The sequence below is a fragment of the Numida meleagris genome, chromosome 4 (genome assembly GCF_002078875.1).
Source record: "Numida meleagris isolate 19003 breed g44 Domestic line chromosome 4, NumMel1.0, whole genome shotgun sequence".
NCBI classification, from domain to species: domain Eukaryota; kingdom Metazoa; phylum Chordata; class Aves; order Galliformes; family Numididae; genus Numida; species Numida meleagris.
This window is the reverse complement of record NC_034412.1, coordinates 27509290-27532757: the sequence shown is the minus strand read 5'-3', so window position 1 is coordinate 27532757 and position 23468 is coordinate 27509290. Positions and strand designations below refer to the sequence as shown.

Genomic DNA, 23468 nt, shown 5'->3' with positions numbered 1-23468 from the left:
CCCACCAGACCTTCCCTGTTTGTAAACAGCAGGTCTAGCAGGGCACCTCCCCTGCTAGGTTCTCTCACCAGCTGCAGAAGGAAGTTATCTTCCATACACTCTAGAAACCTCCTAGACTGCTTCTTCTGCGCCGTGTTGTATTCCCAGCATATATCAGGGAAGTTGATGTCTCCCCATGAGGACAACGGCTGGCGATTGCGCAACTTCAGCCAGCTGTTTATAGAATGCCTCATCTGCCTCTTCATCCTGGTTAGGCGGTCTATAACAGACCCCCACCAGTATGTCTGCCTTGTCAGCCTTTCCTTTGATCTTAACCCATAGAGATTCAATGTTGTCTTCCCCAGTTGCAAGTTCGATAACATCAAAACAGTCTCTAACATAGAGAGCCACGCCACCACCCCTCCTTCCTTGCCTATCCTTTCTGAGGAGCTTGTAGCCATCCATCGCGGCACTCCAGTCATGGGAGCAATCCCACCATGTTTCCATAACAGCAGCTAAGTCATGGTTTGCCTGCCGCACGAAGGCTTCCAGCTCCTCCTGTTTGTTGCTCATGCTGCGGGCATTGGCATAGACTCACTTCAGCTGAGCCCCTTGCCTCACCCCTAATCCCGATGCCCGCCTAGGCACACCTCCTGCAGGGCTGGTTTTATCCCCTTCCACTTCCTCTCTAGTTTAAAGCCCTCTGTATAAGCCCTGCCAGCTCCTGGGCAAGGATGCATTTCCCCCTTGAGACAGGACAGACCCATCAGCAGACCTCAGGCCTGGTGGTGAGTAAACCGCCCTGTGATCAAAGAGCCCAAAATTCTTGCGTTTGCACCTCTCAGCCATGTGTTTATGAGATGGGTTCTCCTGCCCCTTTCAGTGTCCTTCTCTGTCAATGAAGGGATAGAAGAAAATACCACCTGTACTCCTATTCCCTGAACTAACCACCCTAGTCCCCTGAAGTCATTTTTGATAAGTTTCGGGCTTCTGTCAGCAGTCTTATCTTCTACATTGCTTCTTCCAATCTGTCTTTCCTTGAGAGGGGAAAAAGGGATGTTGAAGGCTGGTATTAAAGCAAGTGCGAAGTTCTTTCTCTTAGCTGTATGCTGATGCTTCCTTCCATTGCTAACTCATGAGCAACTTCTAGCTGTAAGCTTTTAGTCAAGAAGTCTCTGGGGTTAGCAAGGGAGAGAAGGTACATCTTTACCATTGTACTCTCCTGCTGCAGTTTCCTTGTGTGTTCCTGATACGAAGATGACCGTTGTGGAAGCAATTAATCTCAACTCATTGTTTTCAGGGATGATGAGACCCATATGCATCACCTAGATTTTAATTAACATTGCCTTTTTAATTTGAAGTGTCAACATGGAAGCAAAGAATGAAATAAAAAGTAGCGGTATATGACAGTGATGTAATTAGCCTTAACACCACACTACTGAAGTTGGCCTCATTATATTGCTGTCCAGGAAGAAGAGTTCCAGATAGACTCTGACTAGATAAGGCAATGATGTTTGGGAAATTGGTACAAACACAATCTGTATCTGATATCAGCTGCTGTTGCTGCTGATATCAGCTACAAATTCATATTCTCAATGACTGTATGTTTGCTTATTCTATTACCACGTTAAATCATCATCACAAATTCCTGTCACAGTAGAAACAGAAAGCTTGAAGAGATTTGTTGTGCATAAAAATTGAGATGCCTTGCTCCTGCTCAAATTTGTACCACTTGAATTTCTAAGATCCAGGAGGCCAGATACTGAAAGTGGATGTAGCTAGAGATAAATTTAAGAGGTCCGGCTCTTTTCTGTGCCTTCCTTGCCAACTCTTAATCTTTTTATTATAAACTAAACTGTATGTAATTTAACATCATAATTTTTTTTCTGTCAGCCAAACTTTGTATTTTGTTCTTTTCTGCTGTTTCTTCTCATTTTTCCCCAAGAGTTTAATAACTATTTTAATAACCTAGATGACGATACATGTAGACTTGTATCATCTTTATTAATCTCTATCATCTTTGTTCATTAAAATGGAAGTCACACCGTGTAAGATGCACAGTGCTTATAACATGAAAAGGCATATGCAAAATCAATATAAAAATAATAAATAATTATGAACATAGTATATAACACTGACAAGTGCCATAAGCTTCAATGGTGCGCAGGAAAACTGGAATGTACCACTGCCTCATTTTGTAAACTGAATAATTATCAACTTACTTAGTTTATGGTTCCTCTTTGACTTTTCTGATTCTAATTAGCTAGTTGAATTCTGTTCGTAGAGGAATTATGTACTTTAAACATTTATTTTAAATACCAGTTTACATCTGTACAGCATTATATTCTTAATTGAGTAAGCATAGCAATGACGGATAGCAAAAATGCTTTCATAAGAAAACTATTAATTACATTAGACTCCGATATAAAATTAAGGTGCAATATTTATTTGGTCATTTTAAGCGGGCTCCGGCCCGGTTGACCAAATGATAGACTTTACATCTGTCATACATTTGCAATATCTGTATATCAAAATATCCCAAAGACTTACTTTCAGTCCTTTACTTTTTGTGATGGAAAAATAGTTCAGAAAAAACTGTCGCTTTCAGCACTAGGAAAATGCTTAAGTAACTGGTCTGGCTTAGCACTTCTTTCTTCACAGGTTAATTTGTCCTGTACCTCTACAAGTAAGCTTATTTTCAATTATGGATTTCATTTTCAGGACAAAACCAAACAAACAGCACCTTGAGATAATTGTGTACTCCAGCTAGCAAGTGCTTCAAATTCATTTGAAAATGGTTGGATTTTGTTCTTAGTCTATTTCTCTTTCTTGCAGTCTTAGTGAATACAAGTATTATTATCTCAGATCTTGAAACTTCATGACGCTTTCACTCTTTTGTCTTCAGTTCACCTTGAATAATATTAGCTGTCCTTTTGCCCCACTCCAAACTTCTGTAACTCTTGTCATACTTCTTAACATTCAACAGGAATATTCTATTATATTGCATCTTAACATTGTGGTTTTTACTTGTTTTTCTCACTAGCAGTAGGATTCTGTGTCACTGAATGTGAAATGTGTTGTAAAGCACTCCAGAAAAATGACAGTCAAAGTTGTAGAAATGCTTCCATAGTGAGTCTTTGAAAACTGTTTGATGATGGATTTGGAATTTGATTACAAATTGGATATGAACCTGATCTGAATAATAACTTGAGAAATGTTTGCAAGATCTCAGTTCATAAATAAAGCCAATTTTTTGAGTGCCTGCCCGTATTGAAGATAATAAATTCAGCACCACCCTAATTCATTCAGACCACCTCCATAGATGGCAGAAATTGTTATGATCAAAGGATGAGCTTGACTATGGCTATATTAGGCCATAAGTAATGATAAAATGGAGAAACATTTTCCTGGTCATCTGGAATCCTCCATGTAGCTATATTGATTCAGGATTGCTGAATCAATGCAGAGAATGAAAGTTGAGTTAAGGAAAGAATAATTGCTGTATACTAAAAAGCTTTACTGAGATCTCATAAAAAGTGTCACAAAAGGTTCTGGCTTGAGTATATTTTATTGTACAGCCCCTCTCCTCTCTTTTTATTTGTATGCTCAAAGGATTAATCAATGACATAACATAGTAAAACATCCTTTCAAAGATTCCGCTTTCCTCTGAAGTACTTTATCAAATTTTTCTAGTTCCAGCCTGTAAATACTTGTCTTTTGTGCTTTTTTTATAGTGATATCCAGTATTCTAGAAGAGTCAAGGTAGACACCATTATAGCACAATCATTCTCCTGTCACTGGAATGGTCTAGACAGTTTTCTAACTTAAAGTAGATTGGCTTATGCTGGCAGATATAAATATGTAAAGCCATTTATTAATGTATAAATACTTAACAATAATAATTATATTTACCATTATTATTTTACATCCATCATTACTCAAAGTATAGTTCAGAAACCTGTGTTTTTCTAAGTCATTTGATAAAAGCCATGCAATAATAAAACCCCACAGAAAACTATTCCCCTAGTTATATTTTCAGATCTAGATATTTAATCAATTTAAGCATTGTAGTGGCTTTGAACAGTGATAATTTTTCTGAGAACATGACTTGCAGCCTTAGAACGTATCTGCAATAATTTGGATAAAACCATGTTTGATGAAACGATACCAAGACTTTTTATTTTGCTTTTGTAGTGTGGACTGTTCTGATCTCAAGCTGTTGAGAAATTCAGGTTAGGCAGTCTATCTGCCCTTCTTGGGAAACATCGCTGTCATTAACAAGCAGTAAGAGTACTTGTTACAATATAAGATACTGCTCCAGCATTTATTTTCCAGATCAGCTTTAATGTTTTCATTTGGAAGATATTCAGAGGAAACATGGTAAGAAGCACAAGTATATGCTTTGGTATATGGTTTAAGTAAACTTGATTTAGTCTTCTTTTCCAGCAATCTTTCCTTTACTCAGCCTGAGATTTAACCCCATTATTCACAAAACAAAATAACAGTAAAAACAGTCTTATTGACTTCTAACTTAATTGACTTGTGTTAACAATAATGTAGCATCTATTTACCATGAGATGCTTCCAGTTCAGCATACTGCCTAAAGTCTGCAATTTCTGACCCCCCCCCAGCTTAACAAGGACAGAGGGGACCCATGCCAGTCAGAGCAGCTGTAGCAGGGGCTTACACTCTTGTACTCACAAGGGAGCCCCTATGAGAATGAGAAGTTGGTGGTATTTAAGGAATTGAGGGATGCCTAAGAAATGAGTAAGTAAAGATGCACGTTGTTGATCAAAAAAAAACAAACCATCAGAGGGAAGGATTTGGGGCAGTCCTGGGGCAGTCCTGTGTGGAGCCGGGAGGTGGACTTGGTGATCCTTGTGGGTCCCCTTCAACTTGTGATGTTCTGTGATTCTGTGACATGTCATTTTTACTCTTTTATAGTTACTGTTGGCATTGCGTAGATAATCTGAGTTTAGGGCATTCTGTTTGTTTCTCGTAACTTCTTCTGGGATAAATCTCATCAGATGAACATTACGTCTGTTGCTGTGCTCAATTCCCTTCAACCGAGAATTACGAGCATTTGATGTCTTTCAGATCCAGATTTGATTTTCAAACAAGCAAACAAACACAACCCACGCTGGTTTTATTTGTCTTTCTAATAAAGGAGCGGATGTTTGCATGCCCCTTAAAAACGTAGATGGTTTTGGTAGCTTTCTTTGGGCCTGAAGTGCAGAGACAGTGGAGAGTGTAATGAGGCCTTAATGAAAAGATTTGCTGCTTGTTAGGCATTGATATGGCTACGCCTAAATGCTTTTAAGAACATAGAAGATTAGAGATTTAAATATCAAATTTTAAATAAATATCTCCCTGTCAACTCCCAAACTTTAATAACTAAAAAATTGTTACTGTTTGAAAGTGACATGAGAAATGAGCAAGAGATGAGTGTTTCAGTTGAACTGTCTTTCTAGCTCTTTGGTATTTCCGAGTTGGCATTTAATGTGGCTTGTAAAATATCAGTGCAAACTGCTCATGCTTCCTGAACTAAGTAGAGCAGCATTAAATATCTCTTTAAGCATTGCGTGCTATTAATCACATTTGTTTAATGTTTATTCTATCAAATAACTTTTTTTTTGCACTTGAGTTCTCCAAATAAGAATATATTAGCAAAATACTAATTTGAAATGTTAATTTTACTCCTTGTACTTCTCCTCTTCCCATGAAAACAAACCAAAACAAATTCATCTGCCATTTGTTTAAGGCATAACCTATAATTATGGGTACACAACCTTGAATAAAAAACCTATAATTGTAATTTCTAAGGTGATGTGCAGTCTAATACTTTTTTGAGACGTCAGCAGAATCTTCCGTTCTCTAGAGTGGTTCACGGAAAAACTGTTAGGTTTTATTATTACGTTATTTAATAGAACGTATTCAGTCTGTTTGTTTATCCAAGTATCAGTAATAGGTTGGAATCAGGGAAGTTAAATAGTTGTTTTACTATGTTTTTTTTTAAAGGATCTATAAAAATATTCTCATTAATTACATCAGAACTTTAGATGTTTTATGTGTTGTTATTGCAGCTCTCTGCTTATTTTTTATTTAAAGCTACTTGCTTTAGACACTTAACCCAAGAGAAAATAGTGAAAAGCTTTACAATTCATTGCCTGCTTCACTGATGATGATTTATTGTTGATACAAGTGTAGCATATATAGCTCAACTTTATGACTGATTTTTGAAAAAGAAGTTGAAATGCAACAGTGAGATACTGAGCTAACTTGGAAATTTCGAAGATTCAGTAGACAAAATACGATCTTAATTCTGTGTTCTAGTTTCCTAAATGGGTAATACAGTATAACCTTTCATTAGGTCTCTGGTAAAATGAATATATTCCTAAAATATATAGTTGAATGTTTTACAAAAGGGCAGATGCAGCTGATTAATATTCATATCATGAACCTCTCTTTTCCTTTGCAACACTTCCTTATCTGCCCTTGCAAAGTGAATAGTAGAAACAATGTATTATTATTAGAAAATTCTCAACACATTGGTTTTAATCAATACTGGTAGATAGACTACAATTCTTACCCCAAATTATGTCCTAACACAGACTAAATATTACTTGCGTTCCTGGATTGTGAGAAAGTAATTGATGTTGACACTGATGTGTCTATACTCTCTAATTGTCATTCTCTCTGCAGATATTCTTTTATCTAGGCAAAATTTTGCAAAGAGGAAAGATAAGATCTGAATGAGCCTCAGACAGGCTGAATAATAAAATGCAACATGCATTATGCCATTTTTAGAAAATTACACTTTAGAAAATTACACTTAAAAACCATCTATGAGATTTTAAAAAATGAGTAGAGGTTTTAGGCAAATTACTCCCATTAATGTCAACGGGAATTGTACAGCTAAAATCCATCTGCGTGGGTTTTTGAGGGGAAAAATAGCACTATAGTGTAAGGAATTATAATACTTTTCAGTAATTGTGAGAGTACCTGGAGTTTTAGGAACTCACATGTGGGAGAAGATAATGCAATACTCATACTGGCCCTTAGAATTTCCAGTGACAATTCAGTATGCTAAAATATTGCGTCTTGGAGATCTCTCTCCCTCTTTGTTTTTGCAAATCTGGAGCATCCTTAGATAATACCAAAATGAATATATACAGTAAATACTATTATCTTTTATTAAGGAAGATAAGTCTAATTGTATTTGTGTATATATATTGTATATAATGTTCCACAAATGGAGACAAGAGCACTTTCCTGTGAGGAGAGGCTGAAAGAATTGGGACTGTTCAACCTGGAGAAGAGGGAGCTCAAGGATTATCTATTACTATTTATAAATACCTGAAGGGAGAGTAAAAGGGACCTGAGCCAGGCTCTTTAACGTGGTGCGTATTGACAAGAGGCTACAGACACAAACTGGACAATAAGGTGTCTGAACATTGGCAAGCACTTCTGTGCTGTGCAGGTGATGAAGCCCTGGCATAGGCTGCCAGGAGAGGCTGTGGAGTCTCCTCTTTGGAGATCTCCAGAAGGTGCCTGGATGTGGGCTTGTAGTATTCTGTACGTGTTTCAACGCTCTGTACCTCTTCCACTACTTAAACCTTGCCCTAAGTATTTTAATGATTCAAGCATTATAAGAAGAACCAACACTACATTTGAAATTAGTAGAATTTTTTTTTTAAGTAAGTTTTACTCTCACGTGCTATGAAACTGCTTAGAATTTAAGACAGATCTGGCATGTCATCAGAGAACAAGATATGAAGTCATCCTGCTAAGAACTGGAAACTATAGTTCTGTTGTATTTCTGAAAAAGAGAGCTGCCTACTGAATTGTGGTGCTCTGTGCACACTTGCTCTCTGCTTTCTGTGACTGTGCTATTATTTCGTCCCCCCAAAAATAGATCCTGTGGCGTATAAATCAAATTTCTTGTAATTTCTTGTAATTAAACTCATTGTATTAATATTAGCTAATGTGTATTTGTTGTTCAACTACCTTAGCTTGCATATGTTATAGGAATACAGTAAAAAACTATTATCTTAGTAACACTTCCCTCTGAAATACTTTATTTAAAAAGCAATTATTCCTTTAATGCTTTAAAAAAAAAATAAGAAAGAGTAATATATAGAAGAAAAGTACGTCCATGGCAGGATTGCCATTAAAGATAATGAACACAACAGTATTTTTCTGCATTTTAACTAGGTTTTATGATATGACTAGTGATACATTTTCATTATAAAATGTTAATCAAGCATTAGATTTGTGCTTCCGCTTTCCTCAGAGTTTTCTGTAATTAGTGCCTTATATTTATTAGATTATTTTAATTGTCTCCTATCAAGGATGATCTACCATATGTTTTAGACTAACTTGCAATTTGCTTAAGAATTCCATTAATTAATCGGTTATTTTTTAAATACAGCCAATAGGGAAAAAGAGGACTTTGAGTTTCGCAAAACAGCATACAAGTCTCCTCTACTTTATCACTTATGTGCTCTGACACACACCTAAATCCTATGCAGATGTCTCAGGCAGATGAGTGAGGCTCTGGATGCAATGGAAGTTTGGTTTTTAAGAACACAGAATTAACTGGAATTCAATTTCCTGCTATGTGCAACAACTGTGGCTTATTAATATCAACTCTTCTTTCAGAAAGGGAAAAACAAGCAGAATGAACACCATATGTACCTAAATGGAGCTAAGAAACTACAGTTTCAAAAGTGGTCTAGGGGATTCTGTTAGTTCCACAATATTATCTACCTGTACAGATCAACTCTGGTCTTTTTACCTTCTCTTGAATAACTGTACGTTTAAAGTTCCTTTGACTGTCCTATTCTGCTCCCCTGTTGCTAACTTCAAGGCTGTTTTTGAAATAAAATTTGACACAGTGGCAAAATAATTTACAGAATATCATCTCTGATCAGTGCCATTGTTCACTGTCAAAATCTCAGGATGTTTTAGGAGAAACTGATGTTAATCATGTTTTGAGACAAAGAGAAAATAGCACAAGAAAAGGCACTTTTTTTTTTTTTACTTTTTTTTTTTTTCTAGAGCATTTCTGTATCTTCTTAAGAGACTTTTCTTTAACAGAGTCTGGTTTGATATATATTGCATGTAGCTTATAACTTATGATTTGCCAGAATAGCAATTTGTGGGGCCATCCATCTGTAATCTTTTTAGTTCACAAACACAGCAGAAAAGTTGTTCGTTTTTCAGCTTTCATTCACTGTACTTTGAAAAGTTTGCATGGTATTCAGTTTGTTGGAAGCATAAGAAAGGCTTCTGTACTGTTCTACTTACAGATGACTTGTAACAGTAGATCATAATATAAAACTGTGGTTCATGTAATCATTCTGGTATTACTTGAATACTAAATACATTGTTCATTCTTCATTTCCATAGTAATGCCTTGTACTGATAGAAACTGTAACAGGAACAAATAACTCAATAGCAGTATTTGATACAGCAAATTCTCAGATACAGAACACTATTTTTCAGCGCAGTCACCACCATTAGCACATTTGTGTGGCTGAGGTGATTGAGATGCTCTGCAGTTTGTGACGTGAGAGCTTTGCATGGCTGTCAGGAACATGGCTTGTCTTTCACATCACTGCCCTCAGTGCTGAAATGCACTACTAATGGGATACAGGGAGCAATTTTTTAATTTTAAGGCCAACTAGCGTCAACTCCCTAGCATGTAGCAAAAATGCAAGTGAGAATTGATGATTGTTTACCTCTCCTATGTTTTTCCTTTCAACCGGGAAGAGTTCCGTGAACGTCGAACCTTTATTTCCCAAGTTATAGGGTCTTATAACATTTATTCAATAACATAAATCATTGATTCTTAGTGGATTTGCATATATATTAATCCATATTCTTATATCTTTTAATAACAATGAAGAGAGATCTATATCTTAAGCACCTTCAGTGTAAGTTTTACTTCAGTACTTCCTTTGCTGTGTTTTCAGTGGCAGAGGCTGTTATGACAGCTGGTCTTTCCTAACCAGAGGGTTCATTTTGCAATTCAGGGATGCTCTACCCACTCTAATCACTGGTTAACCTCAAAGTAACTTCAGGCTTACAGACTTCTCCTTCTGTCTGTATGTGCTTTGCTGCTGCTGAGGTCTCGCTAGCAGAAGGTGCGTTGCACCAGGGCTGTTCTGTGATCTGCCGTCAAAGGCTGTCTTTGTAGATGGAGTCTTTTGAGAAAATGAAGCCATGCGATGCTGCTCAAGAGTCTCCAGCTGAAATAAAAATTATGATGATAAATAAAATAGGACATTTAAAGAAAATGAAAGACATTTTTGGCTAATGCATTCTTTCCTAGAATTTATTTTTCTTTCCTAGATTTTTTTTTTTAAGGAGTCACATAAATCTTAAAAGAATTCACAAAAAAAACCCAACAATTTTCTTCATTTTAAAATTTCACCCAAATAGTTTTTGTTTTCACCTTCCAGCTTTGCCCAACTTGCTGCACTCTTTCTCCTATTTTTCTTATTTTTTCTCTTCTTCTTTGAAGTCAAGATTTTTAGGATTGCTTTCCTGCAAGGCTAGTCTGTTTTTGTAATCAGTGCTTGGATTAACTTTTGGAATCTGCTTATTGTAGTCTAAGCAGCAGATACAGGCTTTGCAGCTTTGTTGGAAAAAAAACATCCCATTCTTTCTAATTACAAACTAAAAGAATGGAAGAAGTGTAAATTAGACTGGTCAGGCTTGTGGGATGACAAAGTGTCCCCTGAGCTTATATACTGCAGCATCTTAATGCTAACATAACTCAGTTCCGACTTCTTGCCATATTTTTTTCCTTTTTTAGTAAGTCCATCTTGCTGAACAAGAATAAGATTCCTCTGAGTTCTGCTGGCTTGTTAGAGCAAAGTCTGTGCTTCGCTCTCTGACCTCTAAAGAGAGAGAAAATGAAAATATTCTCCTTTGTGAAGACAAAAAGAAAGTACTGCCTGTATTGCTTTAACCAAATGCTGACCGGAGATTAAAAAGAAATGTCAAAGGAGTTAAGCAATGCTAAACCTGGAATGACATGAGAATCAGCACTTTAGATTGGCTTGGAAATTTAGACTGTAATCAGGGAATACCATTTATTGTATTTGGGAAACATTAGGCATGTTTGTGAAAAAGCTTTAAAATCAGGTACATCACATTTTATAGTCAATAAAAACAGAAGTATGTGTGGGTTTTCCTTCTCTTTCTCTTCTTTTTCTCTTCTCTTTCTCTTCCCGAATCTGACCAATATGTTTCATGTAGATGGGGAGTGTTTTGAAGATGTGTGTTCCATATAGGTGCAAGATTTTGACCCACTTTGTTGTTTTGAAACAATAGGAGAAAAAGAAGAATGCACATTGAGGTAGATTTGCAGGATTGGGTTGAAGGGAACGTTGCCACATTGTTTTACAAAAGGAAGTTAGATTGCCTCACTGTTCAGTTTAATGGTGGCTACATATTTCTATGTCCCTGTGAATTATAAAATCCTCTTGCATTTTTGATTACAACTTTATCCTTTTTGAATAGTTTGTGATCTCCTCAACAGATTTTAAACAGCTATGAGAGTGCAGAAAATTAGTTTCAGTTTATATTTTTCTCTATTAGTTGGACAAAGGTAGGTAATAAATCTTACCTTGAAATTATTTGCTTAGTAATTGGGGGAAAAAATAACAAAAACTTAATATTTACCAATTCAGAAAAGAGATTGCGCAGTCCAGAAGGACATATATATTGGTGCAGTTATTCATGTCTTTCCATAGTTTCACACATACGTGGGCATGCTTAAGATGCAGTGAAGCTGATACATGCACCATAATAACAAATCCTTGGAGCTTATAGATTAAATATAATAAGGCAATTAGGCCTGGATTGTAATCAGTACATTCAGTTTGTTACGAATAGGTTATGTAATGTTAAAGATACTACTTAGAAATTGCAGTAATAGCAAAACTAATGTCTCCTTGTTCTGTTCAAATATTTAAAATAAATTTTAAAATAAAATGTATTTAATTGTTAATTAAATTTATTGTAAATTTAAAATAAATGTATCTGTTGTAGAAGTTGAGGAAATAATACTAATTAGTAATAGCAGCAATTAGAGATAGTAGGAAGGCGTTTAGACATAGTAAAATAAGTAATATAGCAGCAAATATAGATTAGAGCTATAGGTTCAACCAACCTGTCAAAATACTACAGCAATGAATATACTTACAGATTCCAAACTTACTGATAAAATAACAGGAAATATGATAGTTTATACATGTCTGTATTATACCTGTTATGTGCATTTACACATATTCATAAAATCACCAGTACCAAATGTATCAAACCAATCCTAGTAGGGTGGTCTAGGCCACAGTAGACTCAAAGAAGTCTTATTAAGAAAACCAGTCTCAGAGGGACTGATCTCACAGAATTTAAAAGTGATTTCAGAGACACCTCTAGAGATAGGCCCAGAAAGGCACCAAAGTAAAGGGGAGAGCCTCACTTCGAAAGTGATCTGCCTCACAGAGTACGGAGCATTGCAGATGGAAGTTTCACTGGAACACTGGGTCAATTCTGTGATGCTGCACATCTGTCTGGGGTGAAAAAAAATAATAGGAGCATGTGTAGCACAAGAAGCTTCTCCAGTTTGGGTCAAAATCAGACCCTTTTTATAGCACTGAGACATAAAACAGTATAGGACACCTCTGTATCTCTACTACAAGCTCTCTGGAACTCCTTGAAAGGAGGTTGTGGCAAGGCTGGTGTTGGTCTCTTCTCTCAAGTAACAGAGAGAGGATGAGAAGGAATGCCCTCAAGTTGTGCCAGTGGAGATTCAGGTTGGATATTAGGAAGAACTTATTCTCCGAAAGAGTGGTCATGTATTGAAACAGGCTGCCCAGGAAGGTGGTGGAGTCACCGTCACTGGAGATGTTCAAGAATCGTGTGGATGTAGTGCTGAGGGATGTGGTTTAGTGGACAATATTGGCAGTAGGTGGATGATCGAATGGGATGATCTTAGAGTTCTTTTCCAATTTTAATGATTCTGTGATCACTTCAGGAAACCAATAGCTGCTGTTATTATTGGTCTTCTTCTTAAGATATCCAATAGGTGATTACATCTCATTTTCTTTTCTTTTAAACAAAACTTTCTCACATCAATACCAACTTTTTCAGGCCAATTTCCACCACAATTTCCACAGGGTCCTGGTGGATGAGAAGCTGGACATGAGCCAGCAGTGTGCGCTGGCAGCCCAGAAGGCCAGCTATGTTCCGGGCTGCATTAAAAGGAGTGGCCAGCAGGGAGAGGGAGGTGGTGGTCCCCCTCTACTTGGCTCTTGTGAGGCCCCATCTGTTGTACTGCATCCAGGCCTGGGGGCCCCAGCACAAGAAAGATGTGGAGCTCTTGGAATGAGTTCAGAGGAGGGCGACTAAGATGATCAGAGGACTGGAGCACCTCTCCTATGAGGAAAGGTTGAGGGAACTGGGCTTGCTTAGTTTGGAGAAGAGAAGGCTTTGGGGAGACCTCATTGTGTCCTTTCAATATTTGAAGGAAGCGTATAAACAGGAGGTGGAACGATTGTTCACAAGGATGGAGAGCTATAGGACAAGGGGGAATGGTTTTAAACTGAGACAGGGGAGATTTAGGTTAGATATTAGGAGGAAGTTTTTCACTCAGAGGGTGGTGACGCACTGGAACAGGTTGCCCAAGGAGGTTTTGGATGCCCCGTCCCTGGAGGTGTTGAAGGCCAGACTGGACGTGGCTCTGGGCAACCTGGTCTAGTGGTTGGCAACGCTACACTCAACAGGGGTGTTGAGACTAGATGATCTTTGAGGTCCTTTTCAACCCAGGCTATGATGAATTTCCTCTTTCCCAAGCTATTTTTCACCTTCTCAGGTGATAAGTTTTTCCTCTGATTCTTGTTTTGTCATTACCAGTGGTACCTTCAGGACATCTCTGGTGTCCAGATGTACTTCAGGGATGTCCTTGGTTCCCTTGCTGATTCACTAGGCTGGAGGCTGAATTGCCAGGACTGCATTTCCCAGGCTGGCAGACATTTTTCCTGTCAGTGTTCTGGAGCCATTTTGTCAGGTGGTGTGAAACTTTCTAATTCTGAGAACAGTTAAGCTCTGCTCCCAGGGTTCTAGACACCCCTCCTCAGCTCCTGGAATCATTTAGGCTTATGGTCACCTCGGTGCTTACGTAGTTCAACCAGTTGATTAAGGCAGGTTGTATTTCAAAATAATATTACGTTGCAAAGGGTCTTAGCCAGCTGAATTTTGAATATCTCCCAAGACAGATGTAGTGTGACAGAGACTGCATGACCTCTCTGGGTAGTGTGTTCCAGTGCTCAATCACTGTAATTGTGAAAAATACTAGGGGATTTTAAAAACAGGCAGTATAGTAATCTTTCTGTAGTATAGCTGATAGAACAGGAAGGAGGATGAACTAGACTCTTAAGTTCTTTTGATTCTGTGTGTCTATGATTTATGTGATAACTATTACTTAAAATAATGCATTTTTTCTACTTTTAATTGCAGCAGGAAAAGAATCAGGAGAGTTCAAGAAGTAAAGGTAAGTGGTGACTGTTCTCAAAATGTTATGATTCTTGTAACTATAAAAAAGTTGAACATTCATTTTTAGTCATAACGAAACATATATATGATTGTTAAGTGTTTTTGATATTTGAAATGGCAAAAATATATACAGGGAGGTGGGATAAAATGTACATAATCTAAGGTACTATCGTTGGTTAACTGATAGCAGTCAGCCTTGTTTGTCTCTATATTCTATATGGGATTTACTGCATCTTCTTACTATGTTTGTGAACTAGACTGTGGAAGCTTGCTATACTTTAATAAAACATCGGTACAGTCACTTTAGCTTTCTATTCTGTACATTTCTAATTGGATGTGATTAAAATTTGTTTGCAAATGAATCACATCCTTAGTAGGATGTCTTGCAAAAGTAGTCACCTGTGTTTTTTGCATAAGTCTTTTTATACTTTCATTAAACCTTATTTTGTGGACTACACAAAATAGAGTACCTGGGTTAAAGAAGCAGCCTTCAATAAAATAGAAAGTTCCAAAACCTGGACAGTGGCTATCACCTGTCTTTCTAGTATAACGTCTGCTAAGAGAGAGAACACCCAAATCTCTTTGTTAAAAGTTTGTTTTGCAAATAATGAAAGGTCAAATTTCCATCACAGGCAGAGAATGTTGTCTTGATATTGTAGGTGCTTGTAGAGGTAGGTTATGAGGTGCTTTGAAGAGGAAAACAAAGGGAGGGTAGAAAAGAAAAGAATACTAAAGGTGCATGAGAGAGTTAAGTGACAAACTAACGTATGTCTTTTATTACATCAGAAAGCAATATGTAATTGTATCACCTGTATTAGCTGTTCTTAATTCACTGATGTATACATCACATTATTCATTAATCTCCATTTCCTTGTTTTCCTTCACACTAAGGCTACACATCCGCATCTAAAGGCAAGCCAAACCTGATGATTATGTGGAGTTGTCAGTACAGTTGTTTTTCTTGATGATATAATTTACATCATCTGAAGGACCGTAAGTCCTTCTTTTGAAGAATGTTCACAGTGTGATAAACCAGAAAGAAATCTTCAAATAATGTCTGAACTAAGTTTTCTTTTCTGAAATAATAGGGTGAATTGTCTTGAGATGTTTTGAGTGTACCCATGATGTATTGTTCAAAAACCTAACTTTATGATTTAACACAAGTTACATGAAAATATCATGAAAATTCAGATTAGATCACAGAAATGAGAGATTAGTTAACTTAAATTTTAAGAAATTGCAAGCTTTAAGTCTCTACTTACAAAGAAAGGTACTGAAATGTGACATTTTTATGGACACTTGTGATTACGAAGTCATATCATGGTGTTTGATTATTTCCCTCCCGAACTCTAGCTGGGTGCGTGGTCATTATGCAGGGAGGAGCAGTTAAAAGCAAGAACCAACTAGTGAGCTAGTTAGGAGTGCTCATCATATTAATTAGCTGTTAACTAATCAAATAAACATTTCACAATGTTGCTAGCGACTACAGCCAAAGCAAAGTATCAAACTACTTTAAGGGAGATGTTCATCATCTCCCAACAGGCAGTGAGTTTCGTACTCAGATGCACAAAATTTGTTGTGATTATATCTGTAACATCTCTTGAGTAAAGTTTTAATCAGCTGAACTTTCTGCTTGCTGTGCACACAGCCTAAGCTGACAATTGAACTTGGAGGATTTCAGTGGTCTGGAAGAGTTACCAAGTATTCATAGGCACACAGGGCAGTCTTTAGAAAAATGATTACACTTTTTCACGTACAGAATTACAGAATTGTGAGGGCTAGAAGGGACCTCTGGAGATCATCTAGTCCAACCCCTTGCTAAAGCAGGTTCCCAATTATAGGTTGCAAGTGTTTGCCTTACGCTCTCTTCTTTTTGCAGCTACTGTATGCAGTAAAGGGACAACATGTTTTCTGCAGATCATTAAATCTTCTGAAACTTTGAAATTTAATGTTGTCATCTTAATTTGGAGGACAGTTGCAGCTCATGTTAAACAAGCTAGCCAAATGAAACTCTGGAGGCTCTGGTGTGCCTTATAACTTCCACTGATATCTGTGTTCCAGTATCTAGTTGTTATTCGATACTGCTTTGGATTATTTTTTATAAGATAAGGATATTGCAGCAGAATTCAAGGCTTGAGATATTAGTAATGGGCATAATTCCATGTGTTCCTTATATTATAAACGCCTACTTATTTTAAAGCAATAGATAAAGTAAAATAAATCTTATTTCTGTTTTACTAATGATGCTGTTATTATTTTTGTGGTGCTTGGTTTTTGTCTTGACATTTTTCTGACCCAATTGTTTTTCCCATCTGTTACTTCTGCTGTCAACCACTAAATCATTCACACCAAAATAGAAGCCAGTACTCAAATGTGCCCTGCTCTGACACTAGTCTTATCTCTCTCTGATCTGTGATATTCTTTTTCTTAATGTTACATATGATAGAAGATTCTGTATACTGTTTAAGAAAAAAAGAAACACAGCTTTTACATAAAGTAACACAACACAGATATTTTACAATTTCATTGTGTGATGACAGACTTCCTTATACTTCTGAGAGTTTTCTCTGTGTGAAAATGGTTATCACCAGTATAAAACACAAGCCTTCTGTTCAATAACAATAGTTTGAACAAGGCAGAGTGCTAAAATCTGAAAACGATTCTTACAAAAACCTTGTAAGAATATGAAATATAATATTTTACAGTATATGAATTTTTATATATTTTTAATTTTATCTATGTAAACTTAACATATGTTTACATAAACCCATGAAGTTTAGCTATAAAGAGTGTTTTGTATAACCTGCTTATGCTTTCAAATTTTGAATACTTAGATCATGCTTGTTTATTTAGGATATGCTAGTAAATAATAAAAGTATTTTAATTACTAATTTGGTTTTCCAAAAACATGTCTTTAACTTGAAAGAAGTAGCAGGGCAAACAATCACCTTGCTGGTTGGGAGTCAGAATTTGGCCTTCCTTACCTCTCTTCTCCAAACTTAACTCCTGCACACAAATCAATATCATTTTATTCCACACCCATAGTGGATGATAAAATAGATATTTTCAAGATGAATAGAGAATACATCTGGCAATATCAGCAAACGTGTACATAAGCAGTGTGCAGAATCATATTCCTAGCTTATGCTGAACTTTTGAGAATTTTAAGTACTTTTAACACAGTATATTACAAACTTTAATGTAGAAATCATTTCCAACATCATTATTCTGGAAAGCTTCTCTTTCTAAGAATCAAAGTTGACTAATGACACATCATTTTTTTTTTCCAAACTTCAAAGGCATCTCAATCATTTTTAAGAGAAAGCATGGAGTCACATTTACAGTACACTGTCAAAAAATAATTCAGTTAACTGGTAATGGTTTGGATGATCAGTAGCCAAATTTGGTCTCCATTAGTTTGAATTATGGTACAGCAATGTTTTGTTTGTTTTCTTTAAGAACTATGTATTAACTTCAGTATAGCAAAGCACTGTGTAATATATGTATATAAAAAAAAAATCCCCAAACCATGCTGCAACAACAAAACCACTGAAAATCTACCTAGACAAAAACCTCCAAAACAGATCTGAAGTTAGACTGAGAATATGGTCATCATTTTTGTAATATTGTGCAGTGATATGATACCTGACACAACTTGTCTATCTTTGCCTATTCATTTTAGCAACTTCAAGAACAGTTACTGAAAGGTATATAAATTGCTCCAGTAAAGATCTGGCAAACAAACACATGATCATAATAACATTTCAAATGATCGTGGTGGAGAGGCTGGAACTATGTGATCTTTAAGGTCCCTTCCAGCCCAGACCTATGATTCCGACCCAGACCTTATGATTCTATGACATATGTATGTAAATGATTCCAACGATATTAACTTATATAGTTGTACTTCGTTTTAGCTGTGCTTTCAGGGCTACTTGTGCAGAATGCTGTTTAAATTTTTGCTAGCTGTTATTGATCTGAGTTTTGAACATCATTGCCATCCAAAACTGAACAGGAGAGTATTGACTGACCACAATTATAACCCAGGCTTTCAGTTATATTAAATCCTTCTAATTTTATGCTTACCTTAATAATATGAGTATGAAATCATTATTGACTCACTGATTGGCTGAAAACAATTTAATACTCTATTATTATGAACATATTGCCAGGCTTTTCAGATGTTAACAAATGTGTGTATCTTTTATGATCTTTACTACCAAACAATAAAGAACCATGTGGGCATGTAACCATGTGGGCATTGCTTTCCCATCTTACTTTCATTTTGCTCTTTAAAAGGTAACACAACACACCTGCACACACTTATGGCTTTTTCTGGGTTTCCAGATTAGTACTGTAGTCTTTTTTGAAACCCAGATAAACATTAGACAAGAAGGACGGAGGAAAAAGCTTAATAGTGCTCAAAATAGAAAGATTTAAGGGATGGAGTCAGTAAAGCCTTAATTACATCAGCAAATTTTTAGAGTGAGAACATAACTCAAGATACTTTCACATGTCAGTGGGTGAGCAAACTGTCTATCCTGTCATGTCTATCCTGCAATGTGGCAGTCTGGTTTTGCTTTTGATGTAGAAGAGACCTGTGTATAGCCTGATGAGAATATATGGCATCAGAATCTTACGCCATGTAAAACTGATTAACTATGGAAAACAATCCACTTTATTACTTTTTGTAATGTATGTATCCAATGACTCATTATGTCTGCTTGACCACATGATTCTAAATTCATATTTCAACAGACTGGTGTTATGTGAATATGGTTAGAATCTGAACTGCAGTCCTACTGGACAGAATTGATTCATGTTTTCATTTGTTACAGTGCAGTAATCCTTTTCTGGTAGACCTGAACATATCATAAAAATTTATAGCATTTTAGAGAGTATATGTAACAGCAGTCAAGTTAGTAAATGTATGTCTAAGAGTGTTCTTCACATTGGAATGCAGCTACTAAATATCATTTTCCTAATGTTTTCTTTATCGTTACATTCCGACTTAGCTGAATGAATAAACTTATAAGAGGTGGTTTGAGGATTCTCTGAACTCATTGTAGCTAATACTGACCCCTTCATCCTACTCCATTCTCCTCCAGTGCCCAGTCAGCTCAAATTCTCATCCCTTCAGTCTGTTAAGAATTGCCATAAGAAATGCAGCTCAATTTTCCCATTCAAAAAAATTTCCATTTACTTTTCTAGTTCATGGTGTTACAACAACTAGCAGACAGTGCTGTTTACTGAGTGTGGTATCATCTAGGGTTGAGTAACATCATGTAGAATTTGTTAACTGATTACAGTACGTATAATGTCCACAGTTCAACTAAGGAGCTATTAACTTTGCATTGGTTGGCTACAAATTTTTAAGTCTTTTGCCCTGACAAGAGCTTGTATTGAAAAGATAACTAGAAAACCAAATAGCTAGAATAAGTCTGAAAAATTGTTTTAAGCCACATTAAAAAGTTGTCCCTGTCTGTTGAGAAATGAATTGGAATAACAAGATGCCTGTAATTTTTCTTGAATGCATATATTCATTATTTCTGCCCATAGGCTAGAGCTACTTGAGGGTTAGACATATCCTGAAATCCTTTAAATATTTTAGGAATTAAACATACAAAGAAATTTTTTATAATTTTGATTATCTTTGGGGAGAAAAATGAGCATTTAGGTTTATTTTTCTTTTCACATGTACTATTCAGGAGGAAAAAATTCAGAGGGATAGAGATTTCAGGAAATAATTCTGCAAAATGAAATATCTATACTAACAGCAGATATACTGGTTTTATCTGTTTGTAGTAGTAATGTAGAGCTAATGCGGGACATTGGTAGCTGTCTCTTTTTTTTCTTAATTCATCCATGTCCATCTTAAGTTTAGGTTACATTTTCTTAATTAGCGAAATCTATTTCAAAGTAGACCTTCAGAAGTTGACGGAAGATAATAGGCACAGGAGTATTCGTAAAGTTTCTTTCTGTAGTGCGCAAAAACTTCCCTTAAACAGATAAAGCAGAGAAGGGATTCAACACCAGGAAGGAAAAATAAAAGAAAAAATTCTTGAATAGTCAATAGAGCACAGAATCCTTCCTTATAGAACTCTACTAGTTTTAGAGAAGTCACTTGAAGAACAAATGTTAACAGTTTTGCTTATTTAAATATATTCATGGGCTGAATTATAATGCTACGTAACCCACAAATTATTTTTGATGGAAGTACATTTTGATTAACAGTCTGAATTTTTTTTTCCCTTAAATCTTACAGTATTTATAATTCCCACATGAAAGTAGCTACTATTTGGTTTGAATGCTGTTGCAAATGTTTTAGAGAGTTTTTATGCTCTTCTAGTGTAGGCTGAAGAAAAAAATGAAACAGAGAACATTACTTTCTCTAAGTTTGTCTCTTTTAATTATTACTGGTACTGAGTTTGTAAGTCACACATTTTTGCTAAAAGCTACATAATTTCATATATTAGGGTTCTTTTATGTCTTTAACCGCCATCTTCAAAAAAGAAATACTCTGAAGTACGTTTGTTTTCAAAAAATATTACCCTTGCTTTTCTTCCTTCTCCTTGAAAGAAGCACAGGAACCAAAATGGCTTCTGAAGGACTTTGAAGTAGCTCTTGAGCACTGAAGACCTGCACTAAATTCAAAGAGAAAGTGGTACAATGAGGAAGTATTCTTGGATTTTATACTCTTAATAATAAAAACATTAGAGCAGTGTTTGCAGGGGATGTATGTCAAATTGCTCATATGTAACAAATACTCATTTGACTACACAAGCAATAGAATTCTGAGGATGTTAAAGAGGCTGTTGCATGTGAAACTTTGAGCTCTCCTGGCTTTGTACCTGCACCACAGGTACCTCAGTTAACTTTGATATGTAATAGCGAGCAGGGGCAAGTTGTTTCATAGTACTTGTGATGTAGAAGGTGATTGTTCTGACTGGAAGCTGTAGAACCAGAGCAAGAGCAATGTAAGGTTAGTGTTGCTGAATGTTGAAATACAATAATCTTCGTATCTTACCAACTGAAAAAAAATTAGAATGGGTTTTCAAAAAGAATACTGAACATTAGAAACTATTGGAATGCAGTTACATTAGAAATTATTACATTTTTTTGTAAGTAAGTATAAATGTAATAGTTAAAGAGTCAATGGTTTCACTTTAGGGAATGCAGACTTTATTATTTGTTGTTATTCTTCTACTACATAATCCTTTGGTTGGTGTACACTTAGTATAAGCTGATCTAAAATAGTCTTCTAAGATACAGTTTTTCCATAGGAAGAAAAAAGGCCTGATATTTATATCGCTGAAAAAGATAAAGATCCTTCTAAAAATCAACGTAGGTCTTTAAAAGCTTTGTAAGCATCCGTTTTTAGATGTAGACTTAAAATAAAAAACAATAAATACAATTTTCTATTGGACTGTTCATATAGGTGCGTTTAAAAGCTAGGAATGATTGTCCTAAAACAAAAAGTGAATTATGAGAGGAGTACAGAACATTCAAAAGATAGATCATACATACTGATCTTTCAGAAATAAACTATTTAATTTATGTTGTTCTACAGTAGATACCTGTAAGTAGCTGGGTTTCCTTTTTTTTGGCTTGTTTGTTTGAATTCAAGTACTGTGTTACTTTTCTATTGCATGCTTACAACACAAGTTTGATAGCTATCAACAAGACTTGCAGATTGTTTTTCTGTGCTGTTTATAAGCCATAAAACCTTTAAGAACACCTGTACAGAAAAGAACAACAGATTTGTGTTATGCAGAAGAAATTTTCTTACTCATACAATCTGAAAAACAGAATTACTTTTTGCTTTTGTTGTGAATGCTTTAGAATGCTATTGATTATATTTGGATAATGTTTTCTTGTATCATATATCTCTTGCAGTCAGTTGAAATGGCAGTCAGAACTCATGTAACCTTGAAATATGAGTCTGGCGAATATGATTTCTACTCCCCCACATCCTCAGGCCTACTCAGTAATTGCAGCCCTGTATGTTACTCAGATGCCAATTGAAACAATTACAGCATTCATTTTTTTGTTTTACTCTTTGCATAGCCAGGGTTGATGCATTTCATTATCTGTTAAGGTCACATCCCAGTTTACTCCAAACACACTCTTTTGCCATTGCTTCAGACACAGGAACATGATTAGCAGTGTCAGATCCTGTTAACATTTACATCATAACTGAAAGCAGATATTAAAGTGAAGTGCAAATTAAAGACTGCTAAAATGCCTGCCACTAACAATTATGGTGGGGCAGTATTAAATTTCTCATTTATTTCCAAAGGTCAGATTAATAAAGCTGCATGGCACATTATCATAAAGGGTGGACCCAGCTGCCTCTTTTGATTACGCTTAGAAGTCTAATGTTTCTAAGGAGGATTCGCAAGGAATGAATGCATCTATTTTAACTAGTGGTTTAAATGTGGGTAATTATTAGACCCTATTCTGAGAAGATCCCAACCAGAGATTGCTGTTGATCAAATGTCTTCCTGTTTTTGCAATTTACAAATATAAATGTAGGTTTCTTTGATAAATTCCTTTTAATTTTCTTTCCTTAAAATGTAAAAAGCTCCACAAGTGCCCGAAAACCTAATTCATAGGTGTAAACTAAAGTGCCCTAGGCTTGAAATATAACCACTCAAAATCTATTCTGACATGACCTAATGTAACTTTGTCCTTTGTTTTTTTCCCTTTTTCCCATTCTCTTGATTCAGAAGCATTTTCAAGATTTTTATTAAAAGAAATAGTGTTTTTTTCCCAGATAAACAGCAACAGTTTCCTGCTGTTTTGTCTACAGAGTAGAAATACGAAAAATGATTCTCTACCATTATTCCTGCTGTGAAGAACATAAGCATCTTCAGGAAAAAAAGTTAGTACAGATATCTGTCTGCCTATCTGATACTATGCTA

The 23468-nt window shown here is 35.9% G+C and overlaps 1 protein-coding gene across 1 annotated transcript in view; it reads left to right on the top strand.

The window, feature by feature from the left end:
- Nucleotides 1–23468, top strand: part of FSTL5 (follistatin like 5) — a 302163-nt gene that overhangs the window by 72020 nt on the left and 206675 nt on the right. Inside the window, exon 3 of the mRNA XM_021396567.1 lies at nt 14509–14542. Coding sequence (XP_021252242.1) covers nt 14509–14542 — 34 coding nt within the window. The remainder of the gene's footprint in view (nt 1–14508; nt 14543–23468) is intronic.